At 34.8% G+C, this 15375-nt stretch overlaps 1 protein-coding gene across 1 annotated transcript in view; it reads left to right on the top strand.

Annotated features, from left to right (window-relative positions):
- Nucleotides 1-9703, top strand: part of ARL6 (ADP ribosylation factor like GTPase 6) — a 36622-nt gene extending 26919 nt beyond the window's left edge. The window contains exons 5-8 of the mRNA XM_027835371.1: nucleotides 1591-1685; nucleotides 2336-2465; nucleotides 6018-6073; nucleotides 9372-9703. Coding sequence (XP_027691172.1) covers nucleotides 1591-1685; nucleotides 2336-2465; nucleotides 6018-6073; nucleotides 9372-9397 — 307 coding nt within the window. The 3' untranslated portion in view covers nucleotides 9398-9703. The remainder of the gene's footprint in view (nucleotides 1-1590; nucleotides 1686-2335; nucleotides 2466-6017; nucleotides 6074-9371) is intronic.
- The last annotated feature ends 5672 nt before the right edge of the window (nucleotides 9704-15375 follow it).

Genomic DNA, 15375 nt, shown 5'->3' with positions numbered 1-15375 from the left:
AGGTCCCTTCCATCTCTAAATCTATGAATCTATGATAGCTACTTCTCCCATAAAACCATTCCTAATATCAAAGAATATCAAGGGGAAAAAAGTTCACTAAAACTAACCAACATATCAACCGAATTCATCATTACATGTGGGATTCCCACTTACTGCCCCCTACCTTTGTAAAAAAGATCAGGAGGTACATACGGTTTCATGTCTCTTCTTCAGAGCCAAGCTTGATCATTAAGGATTAGGAGTCAAAGAATTCTCAAAAAAGGAAAAAAAAAAAAGAATTTCAAACCATTAGCATGTAAAAGATCACTTCTGGGCAGCTAGGTGGCGCAGTGGATAGAGTACCAGCCCTTAAGTCAGCAGGACCTGAGTTCAAATCCAGCCTCAGACCAAACACTTGACACTAGCTGTGTGGCCCTGGGCAAGTCACTTAACCCCAATTGCCTATTAAAAAAAGAGAGAGAGAGATCACTTCTGATCACTAATAATAAGAAAAATGCAAATCAACACAATTCTGAAGTTTTACCTAGAAAATCTGCAATAATGACAAAAGATGGGAATAGTCCAAACATTCTGGAAAGTGATGTAGAATTATGCCATTAAAATGACCAAAATGTCCGTACCCTTTGACTCAGAAGACCATCTTCTAAGTATATACCTATGCCTTGAATACTGGTAATAAAAAGAAAGGTCTCATAAACACCAAAATATTTATAGCAACACTTTTAGTAGTAGCAGAGAACTGGAAACATGGTAGATGCCCATCATTTTATAGTTGGGGGAATCCAACAGTCAACAAACTGCGTTACATGAACGTAAAGAAAGATTATTACGCTATTCTATAAGAAAGATGAACAAGATGAATATAGAGAAGCATGGGAAGACATACAAACTAATGCAAATGACTTTTAATTAATTTGAATCACATCTAAAAATACTACCATGCTTAAGACCCTGCTATGCTTAAAATAAGCTGTGTGGCATAGTTTGGGTCAAAAAGACCTGGGTTCTATTCCATCTCTGTCATTACCTAGGCCTGTTACTGTGGACCAAGACATTGGACCTTTCTGAGCCTCATTTTTGTCATGTAGGAAACAAGGTGTAGAAAAACATTTTTGTCATGTAGAAAAACATTTGTAGTACCTACCTGCAGAGGTTCATAGACTTCTAGAATCAGAGATTGAGAGCTGGAAGGGACCCCAAAGGCCTCATTTTATAGATGAGAATGCTAAGGCCCAGGGAGGTTAAGTTGTGAGATTTATATGAGCAAATGTATATAGCACACTTTGCAAACCTTAAAGCACTGGATAAATGTCAGTTGTTATCATTACTCTTTAATGTTCTGAAGTTTTTGCCTGAAAAATTTGCCCAACTTTACTACACAAAATTTGAATGCTATATTCTAAAAACTTTTTATGGTCCTTAGGGATTATACTTGGAGGAAGTATGTGTTTAAAAGCAACATCTCCTGTGAAGTGTATTTGGAGGAACATATATTTATCAAAGAGGAAACCTTAATTTGTTACCAGTAGAGTTGTTGGTAATTTGTGTAATCAATTGTAATTTTTCTCCTCACTTTTATATATTACACAGAGAAGGCCAGGCCATTATTTTTGTCATCGATAGTAGTGACAGATTAAGAATGGTTGTAGCCAAAGAAGAACTTGATATTCTCTTGAATCATCCAGGTGAGTGATTTTATCTTCCAGTACTTTGTAATAATAACTACATTGCACTGTAGTTATGTAGTTAAATTTTCCAAAATTTATAAGTATGCAGTATATGACACAGATACATAATTCCCTTTGCTTCATTTGCTTACTATTTTTTCAGTGTTTTAAAGCTTTTCTTTGCTACATTAAAGGCACACCATGACTCAGGGCTTTTTCAAAGCTACTTTTGAAATATACTGTGTTTTAAATTTAAGAAATATATTCTTGAAATTTACATTTACCCTATAAACTAAAATCTTTGGAACAAATTCTTAATGTTCAAATCCAGTGTACTTCTTTTTTGTGATGCCAGTGAGATGAGATTTTTTTCTTTTTGCAAGCACCTAATTGCTTCTCCAAAGTTCTAATGAACTCCTAAATCTATAACTCTCCATTGTCTTCCACCTTGGGTTTGGTTCAGAACTGCTGCCTGTAGTAAAACATAAATTTCATCATCTCATGACCATATGTATGTATTTTAAAATATATTTTGTAGAATATAGAAACATACAAATGTTAAGCATTTTTCCTATTTTGTTTTCATTTCTGATAACTTTAAGATAATGGCGGACTTAAAGAATGATTGCAGTATTGTTTTGTTTTGTTTTGTTTTGTTTTTTTCTCAGATATTAAGCACCGCCGAATACCAATTTTATTCTTTGCTAACAAAATGGATCTTAGGGATGCGGTAACATCTGTAAAAGTGTCTCAGTTGCTGTCTTTAGAAAACATCAAAGATAAACCATGGCATATTTGGTAAAGTTTTATGTTTGCCTTTCCTTTCTAATTAAAAAAAAAGCACACTTTTCAGCTTTGATCATTCTTTTCTGGACTACAACATAGTAAAGATGTACTTTATACACTGACTAGCTGGACATTAATAATGTGATGCTTCTTTGAAAACTAAGTTGTTTATTTTTCAGTATTGTATATTCCAAAGATTATTATGGCACTAATGCAAGATGTTAGGCAAAACTAATAAGGTTGAACTTGTAAATCATTAATTGCTTTTAGAAATGATTTTATTGAATATTTGGAAAACAATTTCTTGCTGATTTAAATTATTGAAACTTATCTAACAAAATATCCCCCCAAAAAAACAGCTACAGGTTAAAAAAAAAAGTGAAGTAGCCAAAGTTTTTCTCTAGTGTCCCTCACCTCTTCTTTTCTCTTTTTTCCCCTTTAAATGTTTTCTTCCCCCAGTGCTCTCATTCATTCCAGGATATTACAAAAGGTGCTGTGATAAACAAATTCTATGATATTGGCTTAATTTCAGAAGATAGTAATTGCAGCCTGAACTAGGGTAGTGGCAATGGGATTAAAGAGAAGGGTAATAATGTAAGAGATACTGCAAAGTTATACTTCATGAGACCTTAGTAACTGAATGTCTATGAAGACAGAAGCAGTTAGCCTTTAATATGTCTAATAATCTACCTGTAATATATCTAAAAAAACAAAGAAAAAGAGTGATCTCCTAGTAGGAGGGGATGGCCAACAATGTTAGAAGCAGTGAAGAGGTCAAGAAGATTGGGCACAAAGTTTAGAGACAGAGATATAGGAGTCATCCTTATCCAGGTGGTAGGCGAAACTGTAGGAGCATATGAGATAGCTGAGGCAGTGCATAGAGTTTGAGTAGAGAAGCAGCATGAGTAGAGAAAATAGTGAGTAATGAAGAGAGAAATGATCTTGGAGGTCAAAAACTTGTATTCAAGTCCTGCCTTTGAAATAGAGTCATTATTTGACCCCACGCAAGCTTTCTAAGTTTCTAAAGTTACAAAATGGTTGTCAGTCTGCATTGGCAAAGTCTATTGCTTCACCAAAAGTTCCCCACAACTATAAAATAGCATGAACACTTATATATGTATCATGCAAATCCTTGGGCAGTACCCCTAATGTCCATATTAAAGGATCCAGAAGAAAAACTAGTGAAGAAGACAAATAAGGAATGATTAAAAAGATAGGAGATCTATGTGGGTGTGCTGACGCCAAAGGAAGAAAAAGTATTAGGATGACATGTTTAATAGTATCAAGAGCTACAAATAAAGAATGAGTACTAAAAAAAAAAAATTGGGTGTAGTGCTTAGGTAACTTTCTATAGAATAGTAAGGTTAGAAGCCAAATAAGAGATTGAGAAAAAAATAGGTATTGTGGAAATGGAAGCAGACAAATTTTTCAAGTAGTTTAAATAGGAAAATGAGGAGGGAAAAGATAGCAGATTAATGAGCTAAATGAGTCAAGGGAAGGTTAGTTTGTTTGTTTCTTTGTTTTTTAAAGAATTAGTGAGACCCAAACACATTTGTAGACAAATGGAAGGAGAAAAAGATTGAAGATGTATGAGAAAGGGGATAACTTTTGGAGCAAGATTCTGTGGAAAATAGGAGCTAATGGAACTAGGGTACAAATAAAAGAATTAGCCTTTTGTATGAGAAATGGGAATATCACTTTTTCTGTGACTAGAGAGAAGGTAAGAATAATGCTACTGAGGTTTGAGTAATGGAGGAGAAAGAAGAAACTTTAAGTCAGATTGTTTTCTTGGGCTAAGTGTTCTGATATTTATTTCTGCCTTAAAATTATTCAATAACAAGCCAAATTCTGATACTTTACTAAGTATCAAATAATTTCTGAATTTCTAAACTAAATAATTTCTGGTTTGGGGTAGGCAGCTGGTTAATGCAGTAGATACAGTGCTTAGGACCTGGAGTCAAAAAGACCTAAATTCAAATTGTGCCTCAAGACACTAGCTAAGTAACCATGTGAAAGAGGTTAAATACCCTAGTTTTCTTATCTGTGAAGTAAAGGGGTAACATTCAGTGAGCTCATTAAGGTCCCTTTCAGATCTAAAGCTATGACCCTGTGATCTTTGTTAGCTCAGATCACTGTTAATATCTATAAAGTACTTTTTGTTGTCGTCCAGTTATTTTTAGTCCTGTCCAGTTCTTCATGACCTCATTTGGGGTTTTCTTGGTAAAGTTACTGGAGTGGTTTGCCATTTCCTTCTCCAGCTCATTTTACAGATAAGGAAACTGAGGCAAACAGGGTTAAGTGACTTGCCCAGGGTCACACAGCTAATAAATGTTTGAGGCCAGATTTGAATTTAGGACTTCCTGACTCCAGACCTGGCACTCTATCCACTCTACCACTTAGCTGCAAACCACAAAGTTCTATGTAAATATCAGTTGTGATTACATGAGAATTGGAAGCTTGGTGTTCTGAAAGACCTAATTACATATACCTGTTATTCTTACAGTACCTTATTTCTTCTTTGAAAAGAACCTAAATGAATGAATAGAAACTTTTACAGAAAATACAGTATACCTTTTTAGGCACACTTAAATTCAGTGTACATATTTTTGTTAAAAAGATAGCGTATTTAGTTCTTCATAAAATGGTCTAAATCACTTTATCTTTTTAACAGGATTTGTGATTTCAGCAAGATTGGAAACTCCCTCCAGTGCTACAGATCAGCAGTTTACCTATAATTGCTAGTCTTAATTGTCTTGGGCACTAAAAATTAAGTAACTTGTCTCTGGTCACAGTGCCATCATGTATCAAAAAAGGAAGGATTTGGACCTAGGTCTTCCTTATATATACTTCTATTTATGACATTATGTCTCTTAATTTATATTCTTATCAGTTTTATAACTTGATTGTGGCTATCAGTAAAACAGTGAACATGTTATGGAAGACAGTCTGGAAAATTCATTTGATTAGAGTTTTCTACTGACTAATTATAAGTTTGGTCCCTGTACATGTCAATTATCTTTAGACAGAGAAAGGACCCAGTTCCATGGTCAGACTATAACACTATCCTTAAAAATAAATACTATTCAGAGGGAAAAGTCATAGACAAATGACGTTCAGTGTAAATCTCTCAGTACAAATCTATTGTCAATTCTGGAAAAACAGCTGAAATTGCATGTTCTGTTGGTGGTAGGTCAGTATAGTATAACAAGTAGCATTTTTTGAGGGTGGCAAAACTGTTCATCAAAAATTTAATGTATTTATGTTTTAATAACAGTTGGACTATAAACATTCCTTGCCGTGTATGGCACCAAAAACAAAATAAGAGAGAGAGAAAAAAAACACAAAAAACTACTGAATAAAAGTGACAAAGAATGGAGAAAAAAAATTTTAATGGGTTTTATGAACAGCTCTCTCATATTTTACTTTGAATAGATGCTTTATCTACTATTTTTACTTATAAAACTTGAAGAATATGTGATAATTGAATTATGACAGCTCTGTACATAGACTTAAAATATAATTCTTTATACACTTACATGATTTGTAATTTGTTTGATATTTCAGTGCTAGTGATGCCATTAAGGGAGAAGGATTACAAGAAGGTGTAGACTGGTTACAAGGTACATCTGGTATTTTATATATATTCATCCCTTTGTTTCCTTTCTACTCAATTATTTCTTTTCTAAGTTTTCTTTTGATTATGTCATCTGTCTTTTTTCCCTTACTTCCACTTAATTCTGCTGTCAGAAAAAGCTACAGAGTAAGTACCCAGAATCTTACTCCATTTTCTTATATTTTTAAGGTTTTGTGTGCAGAAAAAGTTTGTAAGTGTAAGGTGACCAGAAATGAAAATTATAATTAACATTTTTTCCCAAAACTTGTGACAGTAAACATATTTCTGCAATTGGTTTCAAATATTTGTTATTAATAACAGGAAAATAACATTAATATTGTGAACCAAATTGTCCTTTTGTGAATCTTGCATGCCCTCTCTCTCCAACTCCTATAGGTAACATTATTATGAAGAATGTAATATTTATGCTCACAGTGCCTTGAAAATAATAGGTATTTAAAAGTCTGTTGAATTGAATTATAGATGTATTTTTATGCTACTCATCAAGATAGTTTCATGGATAGGTTAGTTAATATTATCTTATTTTGAGAGAAAGGAAACAGAAACATTTTTTCACCTAAATTTGCATTGTAAATAGTAGCAGAATCTAGTGTAAGTTCAAAGATGCTCCTCTCAAAAGGACTCATATGATACCAGGTGCTTTTTGTCAATCTTGGTTGATTCATTTCTAATGTTTACAATCAATAATTAAGATCTCTGAGATCTTAATTAGCTCTCTTGATACAGTTTCTTCCTGTTATAGTCAGGGTAAAATAATGAATGAAATGAATTAACAAGAACTTAATGTTTTAAACCTCCCTTTTCTCTACTTCTTGGTCAGAGCTTTGTCATTTTTTTTTCTTTTGCGTGGTAAATACCATCGGAAGAATCATTGTGTAAATAGTAGCACATCTATGCCCAAAGTGGCCTAAACTCATGTTATACTTTAGAACTCTAATTCTTCAATGGATTTGTGACCTCACTGATGTGGGCACTTTCTTTATAGAAACTGATTTCAAACAATTTCAGGCCTTGTGGAATTCCCACATGGGGCCATTAACTTGCATAGAGGAAAACTCTATTATAAAGGCAATGATGGTGTGCCTAACTCTGGCCAGACACTTCAGTATCATCATCTCCTCACTCTCTCTCATTTCATATGTCCTGTCAGTTGTCACATCTTGTCATTCTTCCTTCACAACATCTCTCCTATATGTTCCTTTTTCTCCATTCACACAGTCACCACCCTAGTTCAATTCCTCAGGCCCTCAACATTTCTCACATAACTGTTGCTATAACTTTCTAATGGGATCTCCCTGCCTCAGGTCTCTCTCCACTCTGATCCATCTTCCATACAACTACCAAAGCTTTTTCCTAAAGTGTGGATCTGATCAAGTTACCTACCACACACACACACTTAATAAACTGTTACCCTCCGGGATCAAAAATAAGGTCCTTTACTTTACCATTGACCTATCCTTTTTCTACCTTTCCAGTTTTCTTACACTGTGGTCCTCTATACACATTCTGTGATACAACCATTGCCTACCTACTATTCCTCACACAAAACACTGTATCTCCCATTTCCAGACCATTGAACTGACTTCCCAAAGCTGGGATTGGAATGCCTGGCTTCTCACCTCCACCTCTTAGATTCAATAGCTTCCTTCAAGACTGTTCAAATGCTACCTTTTGCAGTAGTCCTTTCCTGGTTTCCTGAGCTGTGAGAGCCTTCCCCTCTAAGTTATCTTCTATGTACTCTACATGTATCTTATATGTACCCATTTATTTATATATTGGCTTCTGCATTAAAAATATAAACTCCTTGAGACCAGTGATAGTTTGGTATTCTCTTGGTATTCCACAGTACTTAGCATCATACCTACCACATAGAAATGCTTGTTGATGCCAGTCATTTTACACATGCTTACTGATGATTACAAAGGTGACTGGGGAAGGGAATATGTTTCTCAGGACTGTCTTTACAAGTAAAAAGAACAATACCAGGTTTCCTAAAAACGTGTTCTTTTTTGAATTAACCACTAGGCGTCAGTAGTGATCCAAAATCATAAGGGAAATGCCTTGATGACTATTAAATTGCTGTGTTTTTTTTTTAATTATGAATATAACATTTGTGTATCTTAGCATTCAAACTTATTTATAAGTTCATTTGGGGACATAAGTACTTTGTTATATTGACTTTTGTAATACTAGGCAGCTTATATTTTCATGGCTTAATCATCAGATTCATCAAACATTTACCTAGTATCTACAATCATAGGCAAGGCTAGTGCTAGATGGTGAGAGGGTTACAAGGATAAATAACATATCATCACTACTGCTAAGGCTTTATAATTTAGAACAGCAAATAAGATGTACACATATGACAATAATACAAAATACAAAATGATAAGCACATAAGAAAGTTTAACAGTATTTTGGGAATTTTAAAAGGAAAGCTCAATCAATGGGCTGGAAGTATCCTTGAACATCTCATAAAAGAAGCAGCATTTTAGCTGAGCCTTAGAATTCTCTAGATATCTTCCATAATTCAATTCAATAGACATTTATTAAATGTGTCTACACTGTGGACCTAACCTTAAGCTGTTTTTGAAAATAACAAATAAAGAAAATTATATTCATTAGTTCACATAATTGCTGATATGTTGACCAAAGACATCTATGTCAAGTTAAATTGTGGAAGAGGACATTGTAAAATATAAAGTTAAGAGACTGGATTACTTTGTTTTTTTTCCTCTCAGAGAGAATTCTGGTTCATTTTGTGACAAATCTTGTACATATTTAACATTTTAAGCTTCATTTTGAAAAACTGCCTTTTCTCAGTGTCATATTTTTCATGTATAAAATGAAAGGGACTGGATGGCCTCTAAGACCCTGTTCTCTTATGTCCTGTTTTTGGGGCTTTGTATAACCACCTATTTATTAAAAAACAAAGGCAGCATTCTTGGATACCCAACAAAGTCTAGTGTATTGTTTAGTAAAACCTTAAGAAGATAAGTGTTCCTTTTATAGAACTATAAATTATTCCCCTCCTCCCCTTTAAAAATACCTTTTTTTTAAAACATTCCGTACCCACTAGACAGTATAGTTGGCTTACATTTTATTTTATTATACATTTCAGTGTAGTAAATACTACCACTATCTCCAGAGTGATAGCATAAAACTTTATAAAAATGTGTGTAATATGTATAGATATGGAATATGCTATCTGTACTTTGGGATTACTTTGTGCATTTTTGCCATGTGAGAATTTATGCTTGTTCATTTTTATTTCTTGTCACCAGATCAGATCCAAGCAGTGAAGACGTGAAAAAATAAATGATTACAATACATGATGATATTCACAAACTTCAACGATTGTTTCATTTCAAGGCCTGATTTCTTAAAGCACACTTTGTTTATTTTTTTTTTTTAATTTTAGGCTTTGCCTGTGTGTGTTTAAAAATATCATACATTATTTTATTTGCTTTCATGGACTCAAGAGGAATGAGCTTTTTATTTTTTAGCAATATAACTTCTCAGGTATTTTGAGGCCATGAGTTATGTTCAGACCAAATCTTCCCTTAGCAGGGACACTAGAATAATCACTCCATTAAATGTCTGCATTCAATTTTAATCACTCTTTGGCATTTTAGTATACTTAAAAGTAAAATGCATGCCATTTCTATGTCCTGGCTCAATCTTTTTTTAAAAATATCTTTTATTTTAAAGGATGTCTCATTTTTTTATAATTTAGTGCATGATGAAACTTTATGGATTCTGTTTTTCAAAAGGACTACAGATGCTCATAAGGAACTCTGGTTGTTAGTATATATTGACTTTATTATTAAGTATAATATGTTACCATTAATAAAATATGAAATGAATATGTTAACTACTGTGTGTTTGTTTAGGCTGAAAAGAATAATGTTCTTTTTAAAATGGCACCAAGTAACACTTTCTATATTTTATTGTCATTTGAAACTGAACTAGTATTTAAAGGAAAATGTGATTTCTTTTAGTATCACATGGTACTTCATTTCTTTGGCTAAGTAGACAATTTAATTTCTGAGCTAGATTGAAAAATTTGATTGCAAGTTATTTCATCCTTTGTATGGCTTTTATGGTTGACTCTGTGCTTTAGACTTTAGTTCTCACCACTAAGCTGCCACATTGCCTCCTCTATTGTCACAGAGCTTTGCCATAATAGACAATTATGAGTCACAAAACTATATCGCTTAGCTAAGGAAAATGTAATATACACTACAAAATCATTATACTTTAGAGTTGAAGATGCATGCAAAACCCATAAATCAAATATAAAAATTCTGTTATTTTGTCATTGATTTCTCTTCAGTAAACACATTGACTAAAGCCACCGAAAACAGGCAACTTTCAACTAGGAAATTATACAGCAAACTATTTACTGAGGAAATATATTTTTAAGGGGAAAAATGAAGTTTTTAGCTAGGAAATAGCCTCAGGTATGAGGACATATTTATAAAGGAATTATGTATAAGTATGTTTAACCTCATTAAGTGACCTGAGTTGAGGAAATGGAAAAACCGAGAAAGAAAGAAAAATGTGTAATAAAGATATACAATGCACTGGAATAATGAAATAGTTTTTTCTTTGTTCACAGAAACTGTTGAAGTTTTTTCACTAGAGAAAGCAAATGAGTTTTTAAAATAAGACAAAACAATATTTTCTAAGACTAGCTGACATTTATATAGCAATTTAAAGTTTGCAAACAATTTTATATGCATTTCTAATTTGATCCTCATACCTGTGGTAAATTATGTGAGGTATGTATTATATAGGTATTACTTCAGTTTTACAGATTATGAACCAGAGACTCAAAGAGAATGACTTGTCCATGACTACAGAGCCAGTAAATATTGTAGGCAGGATTCAAACTCAGATTTTACTGCCTTCAGCCTGAGCCTTTTACCCGCTGTGCCATACTGCCTCACTAGGCCATGCTTAAATATACATTAGAAATAATTAGAACCATAGAAGTAGTGATTTACTCCTGTGTTTCCAAAGCCTCATAGTCTACATATGTCTAGTTTTCCATATTTTTATTTAAAATTATGGAGAAGAAAGTTAGATCATCAATTGTCAAAGGTCCAAAGATCCACTAACCCTGTAAACCAGTGGTCAATAAACCTTTTACATAAAGGGCTAGATAGTGAATATTTTAGGCCATGCAAGTCAAGAAACAAAATCAAGGATGTTATATAGGTACTTATATAATAAGCAAGAAAACATTTCCATAAATTTTTATTGATGAAATTATAAAATATTGATTACAAATTTTCATAATACAGGTCTACTAATGAGAAGAATAGAATTCTTTTTGAGAGAGATATTTCACTTAATTGAGGTTTGAAGTTAGCATTCCTGATCATCAAATTTGATTGCAAATATTCATCTGTTAGTCTTGATCTCTTATAACATTTTATATATTTCATCATTGAGTGGGTCTTTTCACACAGATAGGTACTGCCAAATACTGACATCAATTGACAAGTATATAATTTTAACTGAGCTAAAAGGCAAATAGTCTTAAACAAATTTGTTTTCTCTGGACACATTTCTTTGGCTGCTGTAATCAAACAATTTAATTAACTTGCCATTGGTAAACAGCTTTCCTTGCTTGGCTATCAAATGTGCTACTTGGAAATTTAATTGTAACCTCATTTTCATGTTCATGTGATAAGATATTCCATTTTAAATTTTCTAATTTTTCTTACCATTGCTTCCCTATGAGTTGGGAATATTGTGACAAATGCTTAGACTGGTAATGTTGACATATATTGTATTCTTTTAGCTTAGCTATTGAGTCATTGCATAATAAAGGGTGCTTTGCCATCTACTTCTATAACAAAATAATACACATTCCACTGTATGTCTAAGCCCTCCATTCGAAGTCCACTTTTCTTGTTTTGATATGATGGGTATGCACTGGTAATAAAAAAAAATGTGGCAGTATGTTGATATGCTTGGCACAAAATGCTGTCAAGTTATGACTATATCACTGCAATATGTAGTGTGCCAAGAAGCAGTGTGAAGTGATAGGAGTGCTATATCTGTCCCAAATACTCAACTCTAATATTGTAGCTCAAAAGCAGATATAGATAACATATAAACAATTTAGTATGGCTATGTTACAATAAAACTTCATGGATACTCAAATTTGAATTTCATATAATTTTCATGTGTCACAAAATCTTGCTCTTATTTTGATTTTTTTTTCCTACCATTTAAAAATCTAAAAGCTATTCTTATCATAGCTCATGGACCATACAAAAAACCATGGGAAGCCAGATTTCGCCCATGGACTATAGTTTGCCAACTCGTGCTCTAAAGCAGTGCCTTAGACACCGAGAGGGTAAGAAAATCAACATCATCTCAGTCCTTCATTAGTTGAGATCTGGTACAGGGTAACAATTGCATACTGGGAAGGGTAAAAAAAATCAATAATGCTTCAACCTTTTATAGCTAAAACTCTCTTCTGCTATTGCTCCCTATTCCTTCATTCCTATTCACTCCAGACCAACTCCTCTGGAGTAGCTATCTTTTTCTCCCCTTCCATTATACCCTCTGTAAATTCTCTTCTATATATATGCTTATGAAACTCTACTTATTTTCATACTTTTCCCATGTTTTTTTGTACTCAGGGAAACCTGGCCTTCTCCAGAACACACTGTATCCCTGGCCACCTACACCAGAATTGTATGAATCTCCTTTCATATGCTCTAAAACACTGCCAGGAGGAGGAGGAGTAAACATACTCCTCACTGCCACTTCTATGCTCTCAACTCTTTATGACCAGCAACCTTTCCTTTGACGTTGATTATATCACCATGGTTTATGGTGATCAAAGTGATGTCAGGAGTTTGACTTACCTGGCAACACTGACTCTGTCTCTCCCTTAAGAAGAAAGAAGAATTAACAAGAAGATGATTATATATACAAGGAAGGGAGAAGGAAACAAGTTTGTAGGGAGACGGTTTCATTTGAACCTCACATCTGAATCAGAGAAAAGGAGTACACAAACAGTCTATCTAGATCCCATTCTAGGTTCAGTTTACTTACATACTTGGTTTTAATAACTATTGAAACTGAAAAAGATTCCTTACAGTTTTCTCATCTACTAAATAAAGCAATTGGATTAGTTGGCATCTAAGGTTCCTTCCAGTTCTTATTCTCTGATCTAAGTATAATTATCTATGCTTTGCTAAATCACTTTTATACTATGGTTACTTTTGCAGGAATATTCAGAAGGGACCATGACTTATCTAAACTTTGTGTCTTACTTAGCAGCCTTCTACAAATATTTAACATATGTTTGTTGAACTGAATCAAACTGAGTTAAGGATTTTTTTAATGGTTTCCAGGATTTGTTTATATCAAGATCATCTTGACAATGGTAAACACTTTCTTTTTTTAATTCAATTTTATTTCAGCTCCAAATTCTCTCCATTCCACCACTTTCTCTTCCCCAATGAGAACCAAAGAAAAACAACCCTTACAGGTGTATAGTCAAGCAAAACAAATTACTACATTAGCATGTAAAAAAAAAAAGCCTCAATTACACTCTGAATCCATCACCTCTCTATCTGGAAATAGGTAGCATAAATATATACTTGATAATGTGAATTTTCTCCAAGAGAAGGAAAATTATTTTGGGTTTTTAAATCTCTTTGAAGAGAGAAAAACATCTCTAGCTGTTTGATTTAGTGAACCTTTATTAAGAAGCTATTACAAGACAAAAGTGATAAAAATTCATTCATTAGCAGAAATGTGCTGACAATGGATTAAAAGGAGTTCTAGGGCAAACTCTAGATAAAGTCAAGAAAGCTAAGCTTAAAGTCTAATGGCATAGGAGCAGCTAGGTGGCAGGAGCAGCTAGGTGGCACAGTGGATATGTTGCTGTCTCAGGGTCTTAGGAACCCTGAAATTCAGGGGCAGAGGGTACAGGTCTACCTCTAAAGAATTCAACCACTGAAACCTCCTTTTAGTCCAAGTAGTTTATTAAAACACCATTTGGGGTGGGCAAGATTCCTAGTGAGTAAGCTATTTGTGATGCCAATACAAGCAGGCCAGATTTTAAGAATATGAGCAATTTAATGGGGGCAATTATGATCTACACTTCTATACAGAAAGACTGTGGGAAGATCTGGATGAGATTAAGGAGTGGCAAATAGCCTGGGGTGGGCCAGTGGGCTAGGTGCAGACAGTTAGGGCCACAATGAAAAGGCAGTTAAAAGGATTATATTGAGAGGGGCCATATACCTCAGATGAATGCCAGAGACTTTCTTCAGGGGCTTTGGGGTCCAGGTCCACTGTTCCACCTTGGCCCATCTCACTTTCTTCTCTCCCCACAGCTGCTGGGGGTGGTAGTGGTGGTGAACAGGAAGTGCTGAGTCTGGGTGATGCTTTTAGGCTTTCTGGGCAGGCTACAGGGTGCCCTGGGGCCCAAGGCTATTACCAGGGGGGCCCACACTGTAGCTGCTGCTGCTCCCCCTCCTTCCTTTCACCAGGTGGGAGAGGGTGAATTTGAAGGTGGGAGGGAAGGGTGAAACTCTGTTCTCCTAGTCTGATCTGGGATGAGAGGGGTTAACAGAAAAACCCAGGGCTGTCTGCATTCCCTGCACTGAGATACCATCTTGACTCAAGGGAAGGGAATGACCAGGTTGTAAGGAGATGTTTCAGAACTCCTTGATGATCAATCACAAAACCTCCAGAATCTGCTGTTTTCTGGCATTCTAACTTTTCACTGTACCCTTAGCCTGGTCAGAGCTGGGACTATAGGAAGAAGAATCTTAAGAATGTTTCTTGGTCCTTTAAAGCGTCTTGAGGCCAGGCACAAAGCTTTCTTTTTCAAGGTCTTGGACACTGAGCTTTTTCCAGTTCTAATGTAGGGGCAAAGCTTGGGGAAGTCCCTCGGAGTCCAGCTGCAAAGATCTGGTGGCCATGAGGCTAGAAGAGAAGGGGGATCCTGTAAGTATAGGCAAGGGACAGGGAGTCCCTCTGTGAAGAAGGATCTTGGTAGAGGTAGGAAGTAAGCTTCAGAAAACCAAAAAGCACCTGCGGTTTTCCCAATTCTCTAGCATCCTTTAGAATTAAGAGAACTGAGCGTATGCTTCTGGATAGGGAATCCGTCCCCATGCAGCAGAAGGTGTGCCCAGGTCTATGACCTGGTGTCCCAGGTCAGGACCAAGAGCCTGAGAACATCAGGCTGGTCCGAGACAGCCTCATAACTATCTGACCTAAATGGAACCTGACAGTGTCAGGCCCAAA

This window comes from Vombatus ursinus, unplaced genomic scaffold (genome assembly GCF_900497805.2).
Source record: "Vombatus ursinus unplaced genomic scaffold, bare-nosed wombat genome assembly UNPS02014814.1, whole genome shotgun sequence".
Classification (NCBI taxonomy): Eukaryota; Metazoa; Chordata; class Mammalia; order Diprotodontia; family Vombatidae; genus Vombatus; species Vombatus ursinus.
This window is presented reverse-complemented; position numbering and strand designations above follow the sequence as displayed.